The 25,796-nt window shown below is 37.2% G+C and overlaps 3 protein-coding genes across 4 annotated transcripts in view; 1 reads left to right on the forward strand and 2 right to left on the reverse strand.

The window, feature by feature from the left end:
- Positions 1 to 173: 173 nt before the first annotated feature.
- On the forward strand, positions 174 to 3,282 carry LOC113586996. Its single transcript, XM_027025463.2, has 3 exons — positions 174 to 575; positions 870 to 1,035; positions 1,147 to 3,282. Exons 1-3 carry the CDS (start codon positions 471 to 473, stop codon positions 2,202 to 2,204), a joined length of 1,329 nt encoding a protein of 442 aa, XP_026881264.2. The 5' UTR covers positions 174 to 470; the 3' UTR covers positions 2,205 to 3,282.
- Positions 3,283 to 3,370: 88 nt separating this feature from the next.
- Positions 3,371 to 22,282, reverse strand: cap2 (cyclase associated actin cytoskeleton regulatory protein 2). Its single transcript, XM_027025455.2, has 15 exons — positions 22,190 to 22,282; positions 21,947 to 22,056; positions 21,088 to 21,232; positions 17,723 to 17,861; positions 17,214 to 17,314; positions 15,134 to 15,211; positions 11,550 to 11,693; positions 9,175 to 9,260; positions 8,901 to 9,006; positions 6,698 to 6,863; positions 6,066 to 6,235; positions 5,593 to 5,716; positions 5,392 to 5,474; positions 5,095 to 5,238; positions 3,371 to 4,909 (listed from the first exon to the last, which is right to left on the reverse strand). Exons 4-15 carry the CDS (start codon positions 17,850 to 17,852, stop codon positions 4,826 to 4,828), a joined length of 1,416 nt encoding a protein of 471 aa, XP_026881256.2. The 5' UTR covers positions 17,853 to 17,861; positions 21,088 to 21,232; positions 21,947 to 22,056; positions 22,190 to 22,282; the 3' UTR covers positions 3,371 to 4,825.
- A 1,048-nt stretch (positions 22,283 to 23,330) lies between these two features.
- The window catches only part of rbm24a (RNA binding motif protein 24a), a 9,187-nt gene continuing 6,721 nt past the window's right edge, over positions 23,331 to 25,796 (reverse strand). For both annotated transcript variants that reach the window (XM_027025448.2, XM_035529113.1), the window contains exon 4: positions 23,331 to 25,796. This exon is cut by the window's right edge and continues 350 nt beyond it. In XM_027025448.2, coding sequence (XP_026881249.2) covers positions 25,792 to 25,796 — 5 coding nt within the window. In that variant the 3' untranslated portion in view covers positions 23,331 to 25,791.

The following is a 25,796-nucleotide window of genomic DNA, read 5'->3' on the forward strand; positions in this document are numbered from 1 at the left end:
TAGTAGTAGTAGTAGTGGAATTAGCATTATTAAAGATTCAGACACTCAACAGTTTGAGCTCATCATAGACTGGTATATACAGTATAGGCACGTATTTAAAATACTTGGCAACCGAATCGTATTCAAACACATTGCGCGCGGGAATAGTAACGAGTTAAAAATAACCACTACTAGTGAAGAGGAACGTTGGCTCTAGAGCCTTAGCTAAACGAATAAAACTTGCCTAAAAGAACAATCATTATACATATACGTATTAATCGGAATTGATTTATTGAATAATTTAGTTGTGGCCATTATGCTGCGCTTTACAATAGCTTCAAAATGTGTTAGAATTAACCTCTATTGGATTGCATAATCTAATTTAGTTAGCTAACCTGGCTAGTAGGCTGGATAAGCGAAGGTTTATTTTAAACGGAAGTTACTTTCTTATAGTTATGGTGTAACGTTAGCTGAACAGCTAATGTATAAACATGAAAACCACCCAGAGCAAGACAACCAAACCAATACCCGCATCTGCAACAGAAGAATGCGGAGTTTGGCTTGACGCTGGCGAATTAAGAGCAAAGAAACCGAAGGTAAAACAGTGAAACAAGAAGCGCTCGGCGAAATTGTCGCCAAATTCTTGTAGACCTATGGCTCAACTTAAGTACACGCAAGCCGCGCAGTTGCTTATAGACAAAGGCCAAAAAATGCTTTATATTGTATTTTATGTCAGTGTCATAACATTTATGCAACGTGACTTGCATAGCTAACCGCAAGATATATTCATCAGTAATACCATGTGCTGCAAAAGTAGTACTTTATATTGTGGTTCTTCGTTGTAAAATGTAACTTTACGTTATATTTTAAACTGACTTTACTAATAACAGAAACGACTGACACGGCCAATATCCAAATTACTGAACCCCCTGGCTCAGTCAGGTGGTTACAGCATGGCAGTAGCATTGAGCTTTACACAGACCAAACTGCAAATGCCTGCAGCAAAACAGAGCACGATATCGTCGTTCTTTCCACCGCAGAGTAAAATGAGTAAAGGTAAGAAGTAGTTTAAAGATACAAGACCTTCTGTTGCGTTTATTTTGTATTCCATAGCACATTTTAAATGGATACTTTGCTTCTTGACTGAACATAATTTATTCTTGTCAGACACAGAAGAACGTGGGACACCCAGTCCTTCCAAGATGTCCTTTACTTCACTTCCACAGGCACATGTGGGAACCAAACGAAAGCGTGAGATGACATTTGAACTGTCTTCTGAACCCAGTAAAGACACCAGACATATCTCTCTAGTACACCCACAGGATTCCCATGTAGATTTTAAGAGGGAGGCAGATGAATTCTGTAAAGACAGAGAAAAAGAGAAGCACTTTTTCCATTTGATTTGGGGATGTCAGTCAGAAGATCTTGAGCCAGCAGAAAAGAGGAGACGGCCAGAAAATATTATCATTGAAAATGTGACAGTCACACAAAAGGAATGCAACAAAGCAAAATTTGATGGATGTAAAACCATTGAGGAGATTAAAGAAATTCCTGAAACTCTGCTTCAGAGGCATCAGGTACAACAAGATTCTTATGTGCATTCTAATCAGATACATAAGAGTAGTTTTAGAGCCAACCAGGATGGTTCTTTAGCTTATAACTCTGTGAAGGGTTTTCAGAGTCAGAAGCCCTTCAGGCCTTCTATTCAGAGGGCTGTTTTTACCACAAGATCAATCACAGAGACCCAAAACACAGCAAAACATCCATCTAAGGCTTATAAAGAGCTGGAGCTATGTGAACAGAATCACCATTATATTCGGTGGGCACCTGTGAAAACAATGGATAAAGAAAATAGCAGATCCACATCACCCTTACAACATGTTAAACATTTACCTCTTAAGCAGCAGTTCTCTCCTAGTCCAGCAAAGCTTTTTTCAGATTTTAAGGTGAAGTATTGTCGGTCACCTAAAAAGTCAGTCAAAGAGTCTCTGGGGGATGAAGGAGATTCCTTAGCCATGTTATTCACTCAGGACTCCGAAGGCTTTCGGGTGATTGCCAACCGCAGCAAATGGGTTAGATGCCCACTGAAGGATTGCACTAATTCTACTGAAGGCATAGATTACTCAGACATCCCAAAGCCAATGGAACGAGAGGAGAACACAGACCTAGAGCCAGAGATGCTTTTTACAAAGGACTCTCAGGGAAACATGGTCATCAAACACTAAATGTTACATTAGAGTTGCATGGATAGATGGATGTGGAGGATGATTTTGTTTTGCTGCTGATTTGAAAGGTGTTTTAAGTATCATCATAATTAGACAATGATTAGATAACATTTATATAATGTTTTTATTTATTTATTTTTCTGATTACATGAGCCAAATATCCTTGTTCATTTGGCTCAATAAAGAAATGGTCTACCAAAAATAAAGTGAATAGGTTGATTTTAAAACCATCCTGTATCTTGTGAGCATCTTTTTATTAAATAGCTGATATTGGTATATGGCTATTATCAGTGAGTTAGTTGGTAAATATAATTCTTGCACATCTAATGGATATAAAAGAAAATTGAATGTCAGTATTAGAATATAAAGGACAACTAGTTTGTATATACCTGTGTCATTGCAATTTTCCATACTTCTATATATCTAATTTGCGCTATATTAATATGAACTAGCTTACATGTAGGTGAATGGTTATGGACAGTCATCTTAAATGTTTTACTGGCCTGATACAGCCACTTCTACCCATTAGCTACCAGCTGGTAAGGTTTCTGAAACTGAATCTTGACACTGAATCTTGTGAGTTTTCTGATTTAATTTTTTTTCTAAGTATAATGCATTATGATCTAATCTGGCTGTAAATAATGCTAAGGGAATAGTATGATCATTGTGAATTTTCTTCTTTGCTGCACAGTAGCTAGTAAAATACAAGAGAACCTTATGAACCTTTTTATCCTCCTTTGTCAGACATAAATAATTGGACAAGGCAGATATTTCTTTTTGCATGAATGTATGAGATTTAGCTCATTCTTTTAATAGAATGACATTAGTGTGGTTACAAGTGTAATTTTCTAAATTTTATTAATTGACTTGGCAATTTGAGTGGAAATAAATAAAAATACATCTCACTCATGTATTTTTAGCAGGGCCAAAACAGAAAAATTTAAATGTTTCTATGTACCTTTTAGTGTCCCGTGTGAAGTCAACTGGCAATATTACCAATCATGACTCTTAAAATGTATAAATAATAGAATTTGTAAATATCCCCATATTAAAGTATATTATGTAATATTTGAAGTTACATTTTAGGTGTCCTCTAGCATACATGCTAGTAATAAAGTGGGTTTACACAAAGTGTAGTTCATAAAGAAACACATTAAAATGACCTGTTAATTTAAATTATTTAATGCAAGCAATGTCCATATACACAACAATGTCTTCAAGGTATTTGCTGTTTTTGAGCCAGAATTATGTGATTTAATAACTACTGAAATTATCTAATTCATCAGTGACAATTTCATAAAAAGCTGAAATGGGCAAATGCATTGCCCCAAAAGAAGTGCAGCAGCAAAGCAGTGAAGTCTTTACATGTAGTGAAGTACTTTACTTGTACGACTAGTGTAAAATATACTTTCTTCCTGTGAAATACTAGTTGTTAAGCTGTATGTAAGCTGTTAACAGAGAGGTTAATAAAATATGTTAAAAATATTTAGGCTTAATTCATGTTTCTGAACTGCAGTTAGTGTTCTTGTCTATAACAGATTTATGAGTAAGTACATTTAGGGTATGTACATTTGTATTTGAAACCTGGGCAGAAACTTTCTACACTTCAGTAATTAATGTTTCAAACTATTACATGATTGTTTAAAGTACCAATGATGTCATCAAAATAAGGTATTAGACAAATGATGGTCAAATACAATCCATTAAATTTAAGATGGCATTTCCCCTGCTACAGGAGTTCTCAAATGTTGACATGAGTCTTTAAATTATGCAATAACAAAGATTATCTATGAGGAACTGTATCCTTTTACAGACTGGTGTGGGACTTTGTTTCAAGTTCATTGGGCTCTGTTATAATAATGTCAACTAGGGACTCTTAATGTTCACAATAAATGTCATGCTTTAATGTAATGTATTCGTAACTCCTAGGAATACTGAATTTCTAAAATTCTCTCACACAGCAAGATAGACTCCTCGCAATACAGAAGTCATCATCAGGTTAACTGCAGAGTGACTAAATTGTGCACATGATTATGAACCTTCTTCAACCTCAGAGTTCTCACTTTTTTCTCCAATATAAATATTGTGTGAATTACAAATTAGTTCAATTAAATTAAAGTCCATATACAGACAATATTTAATGGTATTCACATTCACAATTACTGTTAAAAGTGGTATTAGTATTTCTTCTTATTACTAGGGTTGTTGGGTTTTTTTTTCATTCTAAACTTATCTGAAAGAATGTTGACTTTTAGTGTAGATAGCCATAATTAACTATACAGATAAAAAGATTTAATCCTATCTAAGAACCTAAATCCAATTAGATAACTTCAGAAAAACACTGATGCATGTAAAAAATTTGATTACAAGTTAACATTAGTCGTCTAAACTACACAACTATCTTAATGTAAGTGTCTGCCTGTCTTTTAGGTATTGTCTGAATATGTATAATAATATGGATCACTTCCATAAACCCAGAGTAGTTAAATTTAACCTTAGTTAAACTCCACTGAAAAGGATTTTCAGTGTTGTATCCTCGTTGAGTGAGTTATTTGATTCAGTGTTTGGAGTGTGGCTGACACTACTGACAGAGATGATGTGGAGTGTTATGACACTGTCGATCAACCAGCAATCTCTGTGGGCTCCGTCACTAGCTTGGACCCATCCCAAACTGTCTTAAACTGCTCCGGAACTGGAAACTCTTTCTGTTGATACAGAGCATGAAATACTGCTATTACAATTTGCTAATGTCAACAAATTAGAAATAATAATTTGGTTGGTGCCAGGTGTTTCATAACATTGCATTGAGATATTCCAGTAGGACCTTACTCTTTTAGAACAGTGTATATATTTCACACATATAGATGCACATTAATGTGAGTTTACTCACATATTCATCATCTCCTTGAGGGACCAGGATGTTCATTTCAGAACTCTTGGCACTGACAATCTCACAGTCCAGAGACTCCTTACTAAGGTAGACATGGCAGCCCTCTGTCTTATTAATTGAAATGGTGGGCACCTTCCCCAGAACCTAAGAGAATGACAATTAGATAATTTCTGTTCTTAATGGTCTTACCACATAGGTGTGTGTGCACCATATTATAGATCTTTACTGTGAGGTTAAGGTTTGCTGAGGCTTACAGCATCATCTAGAATGTTTGTGGCTAGCCTGATCTATCCTGACCTGAAGCTGAATGTCTCTGGAGTTGATGACTTCGAGGATACCAACCACATTATGAAACACAAGCCCAAGCTTCTTGCAGTTATCTGGACACAAAGAAAGATTTAACACTCAAAAGAACAACAATGTGAAGCATCTGTCAGAGGATAATAAGCAACGCACCGATCAATGTGAACGTAACTGATCAATAACAACTTCACTCACCCACTATAATGGAGTTGACTTTGCCTTTGATCTGAAGTGTGGAGTTGGTGCAACTGAACACGTATACCACCTGTCTGAGCTCTGTTTCTTCTATCAGCAGAGTGTGAGCCTGTTCCTGATGTTCCTGAAGGACATACACGCGCAAACACACACACACACACACACACACACACACACACACACACACACACACACACGCAACAATTTCCTAAATTTAGGACCCTCCCTTAACACAAGGATGTTTGGAATAATCACTGGATTTTGAAATCCTGTAGAACTATTATTCTGACAATACATTCTTAACTAATTTACTAATTGTACAGTGTTTGTATCTAGTGACTTTATTACAATCTATTTGTTTTCGGCTTTCCTAATCTCATCCAGCTCTCCAACATGTTGATGTCAACTAGCACTAAGAGTCGAACAGTCTAAGTGAAGAGAGGTAAATGAAGAGGATGAAGAGGTAAACTCACCACCCTCCACTTCTTCCCTTCCAGTTCCAGAATAGGAGAATGCTTTTTGACTGGTGTGGGTGTGGAGCCAGGAACTTTGTCTTTTGATGTAGAGGTGTGGTGTACCCCACCCTGAGAGCGGAGAGCAGGGTTTTTATGGGTCTTCTGCTCATCAGACACATGCTTTAATCCTTAAAAAAATGAATCAGTTCAATTAAAAGTTATTTTGTACTGTTATCTGTCCTTTAAGTGTTTGGGTTCAGGCTTATAACCATCCATTTCCTTCACCCTGCCATGGGTTCAGAAGGGAATGAGTTGAGAAGTATAAGCTGAACAGTAAGAATTTCAAGTACTTTAAATGACAATTTTGTTGTAGAACATTTAGATGCATGACATTTACATAAACAACAATGACTTGTATGTAGAATGTACAAATCATTCCAAGTACCTTAGACTGACAATGGCATTGTTAATCACTTAGCTTGAGCCATTTCATAAAGCATCATAAGATAAATAACCAGTCCATTTAAATATTGAATCATATATTTGGCTCAATTACTTAAAATGTAGAACAGAAATGCCTTGTACATATAAACAACGTTGACCACATTGTTGTGTAAACATTACAGATAACACACTGCTTTCCTGCCTACCTTTAGTGACTGCCTCCCCCTGGTTGAGCTGAGCGAACAGAGCTGAGCGCTGAGCAACACTGTTGTCTCCCTTGGTCTGCTCATCTGGGAATACAGGTGGAGGCGGAGGAGGAGGGCATGGACCAGCAGATGGAGCCGTGAACAGCGATGGAGGTGCTATAGGACCCTGTTCACAACAGTGGAATCACCTAATGGGGAAAACTGATGGAGACTGATGGAGTTTTTGTTTTTCATTGTTCTTTCATGAGTGATCACAGTTCAGTTGGACAACAGAAAGTGGGCTCAGTCTAAAACACTAAGGTATAAGCATCAGACGCAAAACTGATGGCAAAACTGCAGTACACTAACTCACCAGTAGGAGGAGTATTAGGCAGCGCTTTGAATCATATTAACAAGCGTGAGACTTTACACCATGTAATGCTACAATCCTTACTTAAATGTATATACTTGGTATATACTATATCTCTATTCCCCTATCATCACCCTAACCTTTGAAAAAGTTGCAGCCAATCTTGAAAAATCATTTCTTTTAACAAACATTAATTGAAAATATTTGATTCGCAATAAAGTTATCTAGAATTGAATGAAAAGTAGGCACACAATTTCATATATCCTCTAGCTCTATTTAAAGTACAGTACAGAGCAAGAGGTATTTTGTTGTGTTTATATTACTGATTTTTTTCTTTAGAGAAGTAATTAAGTATGTAACAGCATTGTTCTATTTGACTGATAACACTGATAACATTTATACCAACAGACATTAGAATTTCCATTATTTGTCAAAAAGTTACTCAAAATTGATCTATATTTTTTCAGATTTTTTTGCCCATTATATTATGTTATATAAGCTGAACAGGCTCACAGAGGTTACACAGCTTTTGTACTGATAGCCATTGAACCACTAAGCCTGGAACAGGCTGGAATGTGGGGCAGTTTGTTACCATGTTAAGTAGGCACACTCACACTTTTTTCATGTGTCAGCACAGCTGCCATTGACAGTTGCACACAATCCTCTCTTTAACGTTTAGACCACAACAACTGCTACATACACACGGCTTTTCTTTTCCAACATAAACAAACTCACACCCTCCTGTCACTCCAGACACTTTGCTAAAGTCTAGGTTCAGCATGGGTTCAGAAGTAGACCCTTAGCCTATGACCCCAAAAGGTTAATACAAAAAGAGCAGTTGTAAGGTGACAAGATGCAGTGTTTAAATCCTTAATGAGAAATACACAACATGGTGGACGTATAGAACAGGGTTTTAGAAGTTTGTGTTAACAAAACATGGTGTGAAGATATACAATAGATTGGGATATCATCATGGAGGGTAAGTGTTGAATATATGAGAGGAGAGTTTATATTACACACTGTGTGTGTGAGCAGGTGGGTGATCTGAACACACTAGGCTTTTGTTGGGGGTATTTCTTTGGTAAGACCCTTTTTTTTTCAAAGGGACCCTGAGAGCCACCTGTCTATGGCACACACTCCCTCACACTCTAACCCTTCGCAGCAAGAGGGACAGCTGACACACAGCCACAGAGAGCTCTCAGGTTTCTGTCTGCCTCTTACACACACACACACACACACACACACACACACACATCCTTCACATCTCATCAGGGAGTGCTACTGACAAGACAAAGTCTAATATGGCTTCTGTATAAAACCTAACTGGCAGAGGTTGGTTACCATAAAAGTGGTCTGATCTGCCTGAATCTGTTTTTTAGGCTTATCATGAGTTAATGAATTTACCTAATGAACTACTAAAGCAGACCCATCTTATGGGTCTTTTATCTGCAAATAGTTAAGAAAAACAGAGTTGAAAGAGAATAAGGCAGAGAAATTAATACCCAGGGCAGCTTTTTGGAGAGATACCTATAAGCAGATTTCTGTCACGGCTCAGTGCTCTCTGAGCTAGCCACTGAATGACTCTTTCATGCATTTCTAGGTTGTCCACTGATCTTCATTTGAAACACCACAAAGTAAAAAGATTATGATACCACACTACAAAGTAAAGATATGATGCCAATCACTATCATTCCTATGCCAGTTATAGATTTTATTTTAAGCATTTACTGTGTTAACTCCATCTGATGGAAAAAGGCAAGAGACAGCATTCTCTATTCAATCACCATTATCAAAATGGGCAAATGTCTGTATGAGAACACTGTAGGTGAGTGTGAGAGTGTATGGCTTACTCACAGTCTTGCTCCAGACCAGTCCAGTGGTGTGATGCTGTTTTATAAAGGCCTGCAGTTCTGTCCAGATACTCAGGTAGGAATGCACCCACTCTGCATGGCATGGGTCACTACACCAAGGGACACACATATATTCCATCTGCAAAATAACTAGAAAGACTTTTTGTTTGGTTGTTTTTTTTTTTACTGTATGTTTTTATTGGGGTAAATAAATATGTGAGGTAATATTTGTAGCTAATGTTGCTTTTGAATGAACCACATTGCTGGTGTGTCTTCACATGTCTTTGTAGTCTTTCAGAACTCTGTTGGTGTAGAACATGGCAGCATCATTCAGCTCCTTCACATAGGGCCCTGGTTTCTGACTCTTAAACAAGAGAAAGAGACAAAAAGGGAATGATGACAGGGAATGACATCATTGTTGCAGGCTTCAATTGTTGAAAAAAGCTAGCGCAAACTGAGATAATCAGATATGTACTTAAAGATCGATAATATCTGTCCCAGTCCCAGACACAAGCAAGCATAAATATTAAGGTTAAGTGTAAAACCTTTACATCTTACATGCGGGTTAATGTAAACCAACATTATGAGTGCCTAAGAGGTTTTGAGTGGGTGTGACAACATCTTCAAGGGAAAGGATAGAGTATTGGAGAGGAGCACTGCTACACATGTACTTGACAAAGTCCAGGACACACATACACAGTAAATCATTCAAGAGGATTAGCTGAAATAAAATACTCAGAATAGGAGTCTACAAACATTATGACAAGTCAGTGTATTATTTGAAAAATATGCCTAATCTAAATATTGATCATCATCGCCTTCGAACTGATAGTATGAACCTCGTCGTGGTGGAGGTGGGGTGGGGGTCTTTAAGTAAATATAAGCCTTATAAGGAAAAGAGTTCATTTGATTAATCATCAGATTTTTAAAAAAAAGTAATTGCCCATTACCCTTTCTAAAACTGTAGCCATGGAAAGGATCATAACTGCAATTTTATCAAATAAGTCAGAAGTTTCACCAAAGTCAAAGAATTTTTTATTTTTGCGTAGTTTCTTAAATCCTTAGAAAGCGACATAAAGGCTCGAAGCTCCCAGAATCCAGTATCTTCATAGCAGTTAGGTTAAGAGGGTTCTAGTGAAGACTTCAGAGAATGATGTCTGCATGCACAGGAGAGGATCACACAGCGGGGTGCTCATGCATTGCAGGACTTGGGCGGTCATGCTGCTGCTATTTTATGGAAGGTTAGCTGGCAGAGTAGATAGTTCATTAGCTAAGTAAGATTGTTGAATTGTACCAAAGCAATTTTTCATCATGTTTATTGGCCGAGACATTGAATTTAACACTTTTGGATCTATGCAGTAGGCATTATAGTAAATGGACTGGAGTAAGTGACTATTGTATTTCAAATGAATTAATTAAATAAATGAATGAACAAATATACTTTTATATTAGGGAATCACATTTTGCACACTGGGGAACTAATAAACACTGTTCTGAGAAATCTAGCTACTCTTCAAAAACCGTTTCTGCTTTCACACAAATGTTGAGGCCCAGTGAGCGCACTTAAAAGGTAAAGTAAGTAGCAAATGGAAAATTACTTAGTTTTACCTGGTTTATATTTTTCATGGATGTAAACCAAACTGTTTTGTGTTTGCCATTCTTATAACCAGTGTGCCATCTACCATTTTTTTGTGACCACTTAGCATTGCTACACCAACTTGGTCAAAAAATGTTTAATGACTCTCCTGTTGAAAAACTAATGTTCCACACACTTTTTGATACTTGAAAAGTGTCATGGATACCTTTTAAAGTAATGAGAAATTAATTTTTTATTTATATATTTGTTTTTGCACTTCAGAATTTTTTTTTAAAAACCCAGAATGTAAATGCACTAAATTGGGTTCAGCTTTGACAGATATTATAGTATGCCAATTAAGCTATAAAAATGTTTATATTAGTCATAAAAAAAATCAATTAGTTGTTAATTTTAAGAGACCTTCTCTTTTGTATATTTACTATATATACACACACACAAGTATTTTTTATCCAATTAATTGATGGCAGAAAAATTTATTACTAAAATAATCTTTAGCTGCAACCCTAATGTACACAGTCATTGTGTCAACAAAATTCAGGGAAATTTGCTTTTTGCCATCTATTTTTAATGTAAAAAAGATCAAGTCATATATTTATTAATAACAGTCCCAGTATCCAGTTGATTTGACTAATATACCCAATTTATCCAGCATCCATAACCAGCTTTCCCTTGAAACATATTTCAGTATATAATAAAGGTTTTGTGTTCACGGCCACTATAAAAAATAAATATTCAAATACTCTTGAAAGGCCTACCAACAACAGGTGTCTGTGATAAGGTTCACAGATGAACCTGGTTTTAATATTAAGCCATTTCCAAAGAGTTTCAGTAGCTGTATCAAGTATGTGTGAATACATGCACAGTATTTAGAAGTCAAAGGTTAATTCTGAATGAAGGTAGAATAGTTTTGGAGACAATGTATCATTTGATTAGACAGCTGCACTGCTACTGAGCAGATGGCTTATCTTCAGGATTTTGGAGTTTTTAGAAGCATAATTTGAGGAATTGTGTATGAACAAGCACAGTTTTAAGCACACGGGCCCTGCCCAAACTCACCACTGCCACCCAGCCTAGTGCAGGAATGCTCTCACTGACGGCAGACAGGTGGTTAAACAGATGGCTGCTACGGTTCTTCTCTCTAAAGTTCTGGATCTCCTCAATATGCTCTGAAATGGGTCTGAGAAGGTCTGCCAGCTCTGTCTGATGAGAGGTCACACAGATAACCAGAACTATCAAAGGTCAAAGGTATCACTGATATGCAAGATTAGTTTTGGTTAGGATTGTCTCTATACAGTTTCTGCTGCTAAAACCTAACCCTAAAAAATCATGTATGCAATTTCTATAATAGTATACTGCAAACAGTATTCTAAAAACAATTTGCTGTATCAAACACAATGCAGTGTATGTACTATTGAACTGCATGAAGGAAAGGGCCATTTGGTCTTGAATGAGCATCCAGGGACCACGTTTGTTCCAGGGAATCATCCAGAGGACCCCACCTCCCTCCTGTCCAGCATACCAGGCTCAGACAGGGAGATCCCACAAGCCTTGTAAGGCCCTTTGTGCTCCCAGTGTTTAGAGTTTACCTTAGTGTAACAGGGAGGAAGGGAACACACTGTTTCCTTTCTGAAACAACAGTGTTCTTTCTGACACTTGCATTGGACCTGTATGTACACCATTTTTAAAATCAAATGTTACATATTCAGTGGATTTATTCATTGGATTTTATATTCCAAACTTAGTGTAAGGATAAACTAGGGTAAAAACTATGCTAAAAATACTGTCCTCATTTTAAGTCCTATTAGCTGGACCTACCCAAGTTAGACAAATATAAGCAACATGATCACTAGTCAGTTATTACATCTACTTAATCATTTCCTATGAAAGCCAAAGAGAGTATCAGTCTGAACATTTATGCACAGGTGTAACTGAATATGTTGCAATATGAATCTAGCATGAATAAACAAGTCAGGGGTGTGCAACAGACCAAATAAATTACTTACTTCACATGCGTATGTGTGCCTGAGATAGCGATAACTTTTTTTTTCTCTCTGACATGTGTTTTCATATGTTCAAATAAAGGTCTTTATGAACAGGTCTTTTCATGTTCCACATGGAGATTGCCCCAAGTGTAAATAACGAAGAATGCAAATAAAGTCATTTCAGATCGGCACTGCCCAGAATACATCATAACACGCACACAAGAACCTTAATACACGTGGAGCCTTAACAAACCAACATATCCTTAGAAAAGATCTCACCAGTTGCAATAATTCCTGACTGAGTAACCAGTTTGTACCTGCTCCTGCATCAGTTTGGACTTCCCCTCCCATATCACTCTCAGGTTAGGGGAGAAAGACAGAAATAGACTGCCTATCTCTGGGCTGTGAATGATGCTAGAGCAGAAGTTAAGCTTTCCTTTTGTAGACCATGAATGAACAAGGCAAGAAATTCAGATTTTCAAGGCGTAAGTAACAGGAGATTACTTTGGTGTTTCACATGTGTGTGACTGCATCTGCTCCACAGTTAATGTGATTAACTGACCTTAATACTCTTTGTCCATTAAAACCCCCTTTTTTCTTTAGTCTGCTCACATATTCTGTAAGTAACTTTGAGCAAGAATAAATGCACCATTGTTAAAGAATCTCCAAAAATCTATGATTTCTACAGTCACTAACAGTCACTAAATTAAGATGACCTTAATGTCAACCTAAGACTGGACTCTTTGACAGGGGATTCTGGTTAAAGTTGCATCAGTTCTATTAGGAAGCCTGAGGGAATTACAGAGAGTAACAGCTGTGTTCTCTACACCGCAGGCCACACAAACTCTCCTCAGCGTCTACCAACAGACTTGTCATTTGACCAAGGCCACAGGCACACAGCAACTCAAATATAGAACATGACCATAAAAAGCCACAGAATGCAACCTCAGCCCCACATACAAACACCAAGACAGCCAGAGAGAGAGAAAGAGAGAGAGGGAGAGAGAGAGAGAGAAAGAGAAGCCCAACATTTACAGCTTACTAATATTATTGTTCATGCTCTGAACACAAAAGTTTGTGTGGGTGAAGATGTACTATAAACATACATATGAATAAGGGGTAGGGGTGGGTGTGTGCGTGTGTGCATGTGTGTGTATGTGGGGGGGGGGGGGTGTGCACAAGCACATGCATTTGTGCAGGGTTTCAAGAGGGTACAACTGAGTCCTCTAGGGCTTCAAAATGCGCTACTCGAAAGAGCCACTGGTCTTTTCTGGCTGTATCTAATTCAGCCATTAGAAGTATTTTTCCATTCTGATTTGTGGGAATCCTTTTGAAGAATTGACCCAAGCTCTCATATAACATTCAGTGTCAACAATTGTGGCACTGACTCTTTCTTATGACACAGCAACTTTACAAGAATTCAGCACAAATTTAAGTACAAAGCTTATAGCAGGCCTATGTGTATGCCCTCTGCAGCTCACTTAGTGAGTGGTGTGTGTAACATTTTAAAATTATTTAACAGTTTGTATTAAGTGTGACTAACTCTTGTTATAATGTGTACTTTCAAGGATTTACCTCCCAGCTGTCAATGGTTCAAGACTCAAGATTCAACAGCTTTATTGTCAGTCACTTATACTGAACATTTACATTTGAAAAATGGCGTTATATATACAATGGTTCCTTTGCTAATCTTTTGAATATATTTGTATATAGTCATCTACTGAACATTAGCTTTGGGTTTGTTTGTTGTGGAGGGCCATATAATTTAAGGTTCTGGGTGGGCTTAGTAGGCTGGGGCTTTTAATGAAACTAAATAAATTCTAATTTAACACTAACTTGCTGAGAAATATTTTCTCCATTTCAGAAAACTGCTGCTCTGCCCTGGAGCACACCTCAACAGCCCTGTTTGTTTATTAGATAACTTAATTCCTGCATGCTCGGGGTTAATCACTTCCTGTTTGGGAAACAGGAAAGACAAGCCATATCCAATGGAACAACATCAGGCTGGACTCCAGACCTCATCCTGAGGTCGCTGCATGAACCACTTGCAATGAGTTGTAGTGGTGTTTTGGGTTTTTTTTAACAGTGGAGGTTATCTCCATATCCACTTAGAGCCCAGCATTGCGTGGCCAAATAATCTCAGAACTACGCTGAGAAGAGGAAGAGCTGCAAACCAAGGCAAACCTCCTGAATTTTTCTATGGACACCTTTGCCTTTAGTGTCAGTACACAGAAAACCATGTTCTATAATATACAGGAACACATCATTAATAATCAATATCTTAGAGGTCAACCATATTCAGTAATGTGCAGGACCAACAAGGCACCAAAGTTTTGATTGGAAATAAGTGTGCAAGATAGCTTCTCATTTACTGTGACCAGTTATCTCAAAAGATCTTAACTGACCATTAGGTTCAAAAGACAGTGAGACAAGGACTTTTAAAGCCACCAATACAATTCTCACATAGTTCTAGATAAACAAATTTAAACATTAAACAAGATGATCTGCTGCGAAAATCCTTACATGATTTGCCTCAAACATTGTGGATACCAAATACATCCTTGCTGATAAACTAAGCAAATTTGATTATTTGCCAAACTATGTTTAATTTAAGTGAGTGTGGTGAAACCCACACAGATAGGTACTCTTAAACTTTACCTGTGCGGGCTCCTGGTGTGCGCTTGCCATTTTGAGGAAGGTCCGCTGCACCTGCAAGGCGTTTTGTACCATCTCTGCCTGTTGATTGCAAGCAAACCCAAACAAACATCATATTCAAATACCTAAACACAGCCACAAGTCCTGGTGGAGGTAGATCTACAAATTAATGGTATAGTATCATCCGTAAGGCAGAATTTGGCAGAGGTGTGCTAAACCAAACACAAACCTGTAAATCAAAACTATGCATTATATTATCTGGCTTTCCAGTAAATAAATTATTGCAATTATAATAACACAATAAACACCTTTCTGTGTATATTCAAAAACCTCTCCTTAGAGGTACATCTGTAGGGTTATGTATTATATATTAAGCAAGGTGACAAGTCTTAGTTCTGCACCACACACACACACACACACACACACACACACACACACACACACACACACACACACACACACACACACACTAAAACACACTAAAACACACACAAACACTCTCACTCTGGGTCAGGTCCAAGGGAGGCATACCCTGCATTTTGGAAAAAAAAACTCCTGCCACAGATCAGTGGAGACGAGAGGCCTGTTTTACCATAAAAGGAGCAGACTATATGGGGTAAAGCGATTCTCCCACCCCTCAGCAGTGATGAGGAAGTTACGGTAGTTGCCTTTCACAGCAAAGGCACCAGTGTCTAGCAATTCCCACACTTCCACATTGAAAAGACGAGTTTCTAAACAACCTCCAGGTAAGAACTGAAAACTGAAAACTGAAACCTTATTGGCTTTTAAAACTTTAAAAATACATGTATGAGGAAAAAAAACATGGTACTGGTCCTTACTTGAAAGAGATCAAATAAATTGTCTAATTACAGAAAAAGAACAATAAACAAATAAAATAGTGAGAATATCATTGCATTTACATTACATGTAAATGTAAATGCAATATCAGGCAAAAACACATGAGATTAGACTGCAGTTAAATGTTTATGTTAGAAGTAGGTGAACAGATACAGAAAAAAGAGAAATACAATGGGGTACTAGATTAATAATACAAGTATTTTCCAAGTATTTTAACATATATTAACATATATAGACATTTCATTTTCAATAATACAAATATGGCAGTTTCTAATGCCTATTGTCCATATGTACCCATCTTCCTCCATAGTGCCAAAGCATCCACAAACAGTCAGTATCTCAGTCCTTTTCATTTGTACTTAGACCAATGAGGAAATGTTTCCTTTATTCACTGTTTTATCTTCTTTAATCTTTCATTTTATTTTTTTAGATTAACTTTAGTCTGTTTTAACTTTCTTTTAACAAATTGTATTTGTAATGTTGAATTTTTAGACCTTTCTGAGATAATAGAGCTTTGGATGTACTAAGCTATATTATACTTCCATAATTGATGTGAAGCACTTTGAATTGCCGCTGTGTATGAAAAGGACTATACAAATAAACTTACCTTACCTTGCTTTGCCAATAAACGACCAATAACAAACAACTGGTAGAGACTTTAAGTGTCCACTGAGTGCCCCTCAAAAGTGTGACAACTCTTTTACCCAACTTCAATTCAAAACAGAGCTACCAACAGCCAGCAACTTGATTTCCCTTTCCTGTTGTCATATGACAAATTACTCCAATGGTGTGTTCTGAGGTCATGATCTACCAGTAAATGTGCGAAGAAACTGTTAGTGATTATGCAGGAGTGCTGTCACTATGTTTCATGTGATTAATTATGGGGTTTATTCTAGAGATCCCTTGCATTCAAAAGAACTTAAAGTTTTGAGGTAAGACTTACCTCAGGGGATGTCCATTACAGTGTACATTTAACATGTAATTGTTTCGGACTTTTAACATAAATTGAAACCTTCATATGAATTAGTAAAATTAAAATAAATTTTATAATATAAATAAATGATAACAAATAAAATGAAATGAATAAATTAAGAGATAATATATGTTTTTGATTTCTTGGCAGTATGTTTTTTTGTGAAGTAGTACATTTAGTATGTATTTATGCTGGGGAGAAAATTCTCTCTCTCTCACATACATATACCTACACACAAGGTACTATACATACATGCTTTGCCACATCGCCTCCAATAGTCCGGCTGTTCTTCATGTATTCACACACAGGGCCTCTCAGTAAATGGTCAAATGCTTCCATACACTGGGACACACCTTGAGATTGAAGACAACACTTATTACAGTGAAGGAAAATACCACAACAAAGCCATCCAGGTCATAGGTTTTACAAAGTGATACAGCAGCATTAGGCATTAGGCATTAGCTGGATGTTTTTTTTTTCTCAAAATGATTCTGTTTGTAAGAAAGGGACAAAGTTAGTGGTTGTTTTATAATCATAATTTGTTCACTAAACAATTAAATATTACTAAATGCTGTTTGTAAGACAATGTTTGTTTTTCATAGGCATAGGCATAGAATGCCTCATAATAAATCATATTAGCATGAGTGCATAAAATCTTCAATGTCATCAAATGTAACATTTTTAAATACTGCATGATTTGCAGTGAACAGAGAAAACAGAAACAGTGTGGTAGATCCAAGTCCGCTGAGCCATTATGATACCGTTGAGTCCATTGATGTCACCATTGGTCATATTCCCAGAGCTGCCTTGAAGATTGGCTGAAACCACCTCAAGGCGAATCACAGCCTGTTCCAGTCGCTCAACTAGTGCTTCCATGAGTGAAGCCTGCATAAGTGAAGACTGAAAAAAGGTGGAATTGAAGAAGTTATTTATTACTCTTCACAGAAACATACTTTCTCCAACTATGTTCATAATGCCAACCTTAACTCTTAACCATTTAAACTCTAAATAAAACTATTCAAAAACCTAATAACAATGATAAAATATTAAGAAAATAAGCAAACATGCGAAGCTGTCCGAAATTATGTGGTGTCTAATGTGCATGTTAACAAAAACACAGCCAGGCACATGGCTAAGGTACTCAACCTGTAATCAGAAGGTTGCCAGTTCAATCCCCACCGTTGCCACTGTTATACCCCTGAGCAAAGCCCCAAATTGCTCAAGTTGTATTCAATCATAATCGTAAGATGCTTTAGATAAAAAAGTGTCAACTAAATGCCATAAAGGTAAATTTAGTCCTATTAACTAACATTACTTAAAAGGGATACATTACATAGGTTTTTAAATATATTTTGATGTGCCTTTACATTTTTAATCTTTCCAACATCATACACAAATATGCACACACAAGTTTAATTTTCACTGCCCCACTATACATGCTACTAGTGAACATTTGAATAAATACATTTTGATAAAATAAACACGCACATGTATACACACACAGAGTCTACAAGTGGAAAGCGCTCACTGGCAGCCTTCCCTATTGTCACACCTTCACACCTTCACCTTCAGTGCCCATCTACTACAAAATTCAATTACAAATAAAAAAGGGGATACCACATGAGCTTGATAGGATACAAACTACAGAACAGCACTTACTATGTGCTACCCTGTATGGCACTTTGATCTAATTTGAAGCCTTTTTGTTTAACTCATACTTTTTTTTTTTACTTTGTAAATGACTCCAGCTACCAAATCAGTATTTAAGACCAAGAAAAGGTCCACTAAAAAGTGCAGCTGGATATACTGAAAAATTGGAAAATTAAAAGAGAAAAGCACCAGTATAAATGCTTACCCCCACAAATGACAAAGAGAGAGGTATGTTTCTTTCTTGAAAGAAAACATTGACTGCACTCTCTCTCTCTCTCTCTCTCTCTCTCTCTCTCTCTCTCTATATATATATATATATATATATATAATTGAAATATTTGCTTTTCTATTACTGAAGTTACAGAATATGAAAATGTACAAATGGTTCAATTAACATAAAATGTTCACCAAGTGTTTTAATATACTGCATTTCCACAATTTTCCATATTGTGTAACCCTACAGTACATTACCCTGATCTCTTTTGGTTAGGAAAGAAATGGAATCTAGTCACCCAATCTGGAGCAAGTAAGTGAAGATGACCTCATCTGCCAAACCATCTGTTTGATTAAAATCTCACATGACACTGGGACAGCGGTGAGATTGTCACTGCCCTAACTTCTTATCTGTTGTCTCTCTGGGCAATCTTGTCTATTTCAATCAAATCAAATACATGATTATATTAGAAGTAATTTGATTTGCTATTAAACTAGCCAATGGCTAATTGTGGGTCAAGTTTGAAAACACAGATTTTGCAATTCCATCCTAAATCACCAATGCAATGAATCTGTAATAGACAAGGAAGCAAGAATGAACTGAAACCCATCCATGAACAATATCCAGCATCTCTGGTCCAGTAAAGGATGAGGAATAGCACCCTGTGAGTTCTTCTTGGCCACCGCCAGTGACAACACAGTCTCCAGCTCAGCTATATGGCATAAGTAAATACAGAGACCTTCACCTAAAGTCCAACAGGTAACCAGCTTTCACATTCTCTGTATAAAATATAAAAAATATACATAGCTCACGTTAGAGTTTCTACTTTATCTGCTACATGTGTTCTTAAAAATGCAGCTTTCTAACAGCCTCTTTCGCTTGCACCCTTTCCCTCTCTCTCTCTCTGAGATTTGTCAGCAGTAATTAAAAGTGGCCTTGTGTGGAAATACACACGTCATCGTGTAATCTCTCTGGAGAATTCTCCCTGACATGGCAAATGCCTGACTTAGGCCTCAGTGGTTATTTCAGCGGTAGCAGGACCCCTCAGCACCTCAGTCCCACAAGTCCAGAGCATGAGGCCCAAAGCATTGTAACCCCAGACAGTGATGGATGCACCACTCATTGCGTGATCTAAGCTGAGTAAACTCTAGAGCTGAGACTCATCATGAGCTAAGCTGTCCTAAAGCTATGACACTAGAAAACTGCATGCATGGAACACAATGGATTTGTTTTCATATAATGCCTGTCCCAGTAGTCAGTGAGTCTAATGTCTTGCTTCTTGCTGCCAATTCATCATTTAGGAATACATACAAAAAGGGCATATGAAGACTGTATGAAAAGCTCAGCATGGTTCCATCAGTCTGACATATTTGCATTTTTCTTTCATTCTGTCAGCTTTCAGTGCAAGTTTTTAATGAATTCACTGAGATGAATTTGTGATGTTTTTGTATCACTTCTTGGGCTAATTATCAAAAGTCATTTTACATATTAAACGGAAAAAAGAAGAAATCAGTTACATGTTTTATTAGGGTAACAAAACACCTGCGTTAAAATGCCATTTAAAATGATTATGTGAACGTTTTGAGTGCAGAGACACACTTTGAAACATTTGACGAAAGTAAGGCCTGTTTTAAGGCCTGTCAAGTACACTATACTCCACAGACACCCACACAAAGCAAAATAAAGCATCAAAGACCTTCACACTACACAGTTTTAAGTTCCTAGGACAGAGAGGCACCTTATCGACTGTACCCTGATTACCATCTGAACAATGTGTTTCTGAGACATACTTTTGGCATACATCCAAAATATGTATAAAAAAACGTGTAAACAATATTAATTACTAAGAAAAAATAACGTGGTAACATTTAGGCCGTGAAATTCACCCCAAAAAATTAGCACCGGACACTAGCTAGTAACCTATCTGATAAAAAGCCTTGACACACCTCTTAAACGAAAACGCAAATGGCAGCTCCTTTAGTTAGGGAAAAGGCAAGGTAACCTCTAACAACAAAAGGCTATTGAACACAAATATTATTGTTGTTCAAACCTTTGTTGTTGGTTATATTACTGTCAAAACGGCCAACGTGAACGTCTCGAAAGACAATAAACGCACGTTTCCAATGCACCAAGCTCGCGCGTGCCTCCCGCCTCCTTCAGCTCAAACGAATCTCTCGCGTCTCGACTCTCCTGTCCAGTCAGAGCAAAATGTTGTTTATTTTTAAATACTTATTATAAAGTAAATTGATGTAATAACTTTACCTTCGACTGAAGTGCGCCTTTTATCTTCACGTTTTCCTTTAAATAAGCTGTTTCTGAAGCTCCTATTCAAGCCGGGTCCTTGCTTGCGTTTCTGCTCTCAACCTCCCTGTCCCCCAATTGAGCAGCGGTCCACGCTCTTCCGGGACTTCCAAATAAAGCAACATAGTGAATACGAGAAAACGTCGATGAAAATGCTCGGATGTTTTTCTTCGAAAAGGCAGATTACTTTTTCGGACTGGGACTCTGGACTGTTGTGCACGGCAAATATGTTAAATGATTCACAATTTCTTACACAAATTAGTCTCCTTAATTACTGATACGTTCGCAAACACATAAAATATACATATAGATATGTACAATGTGTACAAATAAACGTACAAACATAACATTATTTTCAGTAAAAAGCCAAATGGAGTAATCTATTTAATGGTTATTCACATTTGGAATTCGTCTTTGGCATTCTAACTGTTCAATCCTGTAGCTGAATTCTAAGTAAACATGAAGGATGAAAAAAACAAAAAAAAAAACAAGAATTTGTTGAGTACCATCTTTTTCCAGCAATCTTGTTTCATTACTCTATGACTTCAAGAATGTGTACATGGTGACATAAGGCAGAAAGACTCCGTCTCTGCTGTGTAACAGTGCTACAGTTATGGCCATGTGTTAGGTTACATGGTGAACAGAAATAGAATGTGACAAAAAGTGGTGGCACAAGGAGCAGCACATATTTCTTATTGATTAGAGAGGCCGTGAATTATTAAAACAGCTCTGATAGGCCTCTATTTTATGATACCCTGTTGGGAGGTGCATAGGTGTTAAAATGAATCATGTTTAAGCACACATGAGAAAAGACTTATACCTCATGGCTAATTTCTTGCGTGAACTTCATAGGTAATCAATGGTCACTTCTCCAGCATGGTTTTTCCTTAGTAGCTGTGAATCTCCAATAACAGGGTCAACATAGTGGGCCTGACAGCAGAATAAATGTTGTTGGTAGAAAACATTACCTTACATTATGTATTGATGCAGAAGGTGATCAAGAGAGTTGTCCAATGAAAGAGGTCAAATAGATTTTCCCTTTTTGAAAGGCAAAGTAACCAACCTTCAATTTAAAACAGAACAACACATTACATTAAATCCTTCTAGAACTGGGTAGCATCCATCCATAGAAATTCAGTTTTATCCCTGAGCTCTCAAAGAAGAGTGAACAAGGTCATGAATGAAGCTCTGTGTTCGAGCTTAGCAGGCAGAGAGGAGACAAAGCTGTGCTGCGTCTTTTGTTTGTGGTCCATCAGCCACTTTCATCACATCTCCACTGGTCATATGAACATAGCTGTTGCCCAACATAGAAATACTGACTGCTTTTCATTGTTTGTCATAGCAGTGGAACAGCTCTGTGATACTCCAGCCCAAATGAACCATTTGTGCTTGTTACATAGTAACAAGTGGAAGTAATAGTGGAAGACAATTTACATTTACCTGACACTTTTATCCAAAGCGACTTACAATTATGAGTGAGTACAACTTGAGCAATTGAGGGTTAAGGGCCTTGCTCAAGGGCCCAACAGTGGCGGTGCTGGGGCTTGAACCAGCAACCTTCTGATTACAAATCAAGTACCTTAACCACTGAGCTACCACTGACAACAATAAAAACTGGGCATGAAGGGATGGTTTTTAATGTTAGACTTAAGTACTTTTGCCGGACCAGCTGCATAATCCCTGCTGAGTTAAACCATGGTTCAGTCATTTAATTTTCACAGACAATAGACAATCATAAACAATTTCAAAAGCTGACAATACACCTTAAGACTTATACAGTTCATCAGAATTCAAAGTATGCTCAAATCCCTTGCTAACCTGAAGAGGGAGCTTATTCAAAATAGGCAAGGCAGTTATGAGCCACATTAATTCAAAATTAGCATCCTTATTACTGTGCTTTGAAATTTGTTCCAAAAGATGGAAAGGCCAAAGTAGACAATATGAAAACTATATATCTATAAGCAATATCAGGTTTTCAGGGGTCATGCTATATACTCAGAGGTATTTTCCAAAAAGTGGACAGAAAGCCATTCTACAATTTTGTGAAGAAATAAGTTCACTTTAATCCATCTCCAAAATAAATATCTTCAGATAAGATGAAAGAATCAAATCAGTGACCCATAAAATAAATTATCATTTTGTGAAAAAATATATTTGAAATGTTTTAATTGTATGTATAAAGACCACAGCAAAAACACAGTGGATCAGGTTGAAATACAGAACCTTTTTATTTGCTTTTATTTGCATTTGGAGTAAATGGTATTGAAAATTTGAAATAAGGTTTAAATAGGTTTTACCAATAGGCCCTTTATTTACGTTAAATAGTAAATAACACCTTTCATGCCCATATCCAGTGACAATGAAAATCTTTAAAAGTTTTTGGGGTTTTTTCCGGTTATTCTTTATCGGACTTTCCCTTGTAAGAAATAGTTCAAGTATAAAAATTCCCAACAGTGTAAAATAGCCCATTTGATGTATATTAAAAGCAGCTGAAGCACAGCTATTCAACCTTGACAAGTACTATACATTCTAGTATATGATGCAGCAGGGTCCTTAGTGTTTGCCTATTTTTTCTTTAAATTTTGACAGTCCTAGATGACAAGAGAGCTTTCCTGCAAACAGGCCTGCATTTAAACAAACATTGTACAATAGACATTAATCTAGCCAATATTTAATTTAAATAAACATTGTACAATAGGCATTAACCTAGCCAATATTTAATTTAAATAAATATTGTAAAATAGGCTTTAAACTAGCCAATATTTAATGTGATGCCCTAAAATTCAAAATCAAAACTCAAAGGAGAAAAAAAAAAAAAAAAAAAAAAAAAAAAAAAAAAAAAAGAATTGTACAGTGCACATACAGAATTGCATCTTAAATAAGTCCTATGTCAACATTTTTGGTTGAGTATGTTAAAGATACTACAACAAAATCTATTCAATAACTTATAATATGCCATGAGATGAAAACATATTAATACAGTACCGCCACTAAGTCTTTGTCCTTAGAGCGCAACATAACTCTCCAAATAAATATCTTAAATAGTAGATCTTTTTTTTTCTTTAAATAGCATTACAACTGTAAGGCACACAAAAGAACCCTCATACTTGTATTCAAACCCTCAGCTTTAGTGCTGCTTTCTAATAAAAAGGTGGTACATTAGTTCTGAGAGAACGGAGATTAGAGTCATCTCTCACTAGGAAAGACATGCTGGTGCAGAGACATTATTCAGCATGAGCACAGAAAGAACAGAGATCTTTATCATCAGTGTGGACTGGTGGATAGATGATTGGTTCATTGGTACAGACTGAAAAGCCTGCACGTGTATCTCTCTCTTCCCCCTGCCCCCCACCTTTCTGTAGCTCCATGGCCCATTCCAGAGAGGAGCTATGCAGGAGAGCAGTCCCGTGAGTGCGGGATAGGGTGGGAGTGATCGTAGAGAGTATGTGTGTGTTTAAGCCTCCAGGCCCTCTCTAGGACATAGGTGGATCTGCTGACAGGGCTGGAGGGGACCTGTTCCCAAGAGGACCCAGGGATTAAAATGTGACATCTCCAAAAACAAGCACAAGTGATCTGTTCTTTCCAGAGCAATCTCTGTATGCACGTGTGCACTCATACGTATTTGGGTGTACCTATGTGTGCATGCACATGTGTTTATGCATGTGTGTCCCTCCCCACTCAGCATCTACCTGCTTTCAATTAAATCCTATCCATTCTGAGAGTATGTATGTGTATTTGTACATGTAAGAATGTGCTGGTGTGTTTGTACTTTCTTCACTTAAATAGTGTTGAAGAAATTAGTGTTGTGGGTGCATGTCTGTGCGCTTGTGGGTCTGTATAGGCAAAGAATAAAATGTATTATGTTCTTTCAGAGTGCTCTCAAATAGTTTGTTGTCCTTAGGAAGGGAGTGGCAGAATATCTCTGCGAGTTTGTTCTGTCTCCTGGTGGCTTGGTTGCTTTGCATAGGTCGAGAGGTCAAAAACAAGAGTCAGAGAAAGGGGACATTCAGCATCAGGAAGACAATAAAGGTAGTTCTGAACATGCGAGACAATGCTACTTTTTCTTTTCTCCATAGTTGCCTCTATTAGTCCCTGATTGGCAGAGTTTGTCTTGCTGGAAAAATGCTCCATTTCCCTGATAATCTGAAAAAAAAAACTTGAAGTGTATGTGAGAAGACAGATCAAAACAAGCCCGCAAAAAAGAGAATAAATATGAGTTAGAGGGCTTCAAAATCAAAACACTGTGGGGACATCTAAAGTCCTTCAAGAACACTCTCCTACATTAATAACAGCATTGGGACATAAGGCTTCTTCTACATCTCCAACCCACAGTGATTAGTCATTGCCTTCTCCTTTAACAATAAATATACTACTTCAATATTAATCACAAAGATAACAATAATATTACTGATGATGGTAAAAAGGTAACCCTCTGCCCTTACACTTTTCTGTTATTTTTTTCATGTTTTTCTGTTTTGGTTTAATCACAGCAATTTGGAAAGCATGGAGTTCCCACCTCCACCAATCACCATCCTCTTCCCACTAACTCTTCCTCCAGCAATACACCCTTTAACTATGCTCTTCCCCATCCTCCTCCCCTTCACAGCCAATGAGCAGTTGCTGGGCGTTGGTTCCCCTCGCCTCTCCTCTCCACGCCATTCGCTGCTATT

Source organism: Electrophorus electricus, chromosome 8, assembly GCF_013358815.1.
Source record: "Electrophorus electricus isolate fEleEle1 chromosome 8, fEleEle1.pri, whole genome shotgun sequence".
Lineage (NCBI taxonomy): Eukaryota > Metazoa > Chordata > Actinopteri > Gymnotiformes > Gymnotidae > Electrophorus > Electrophorus electricus.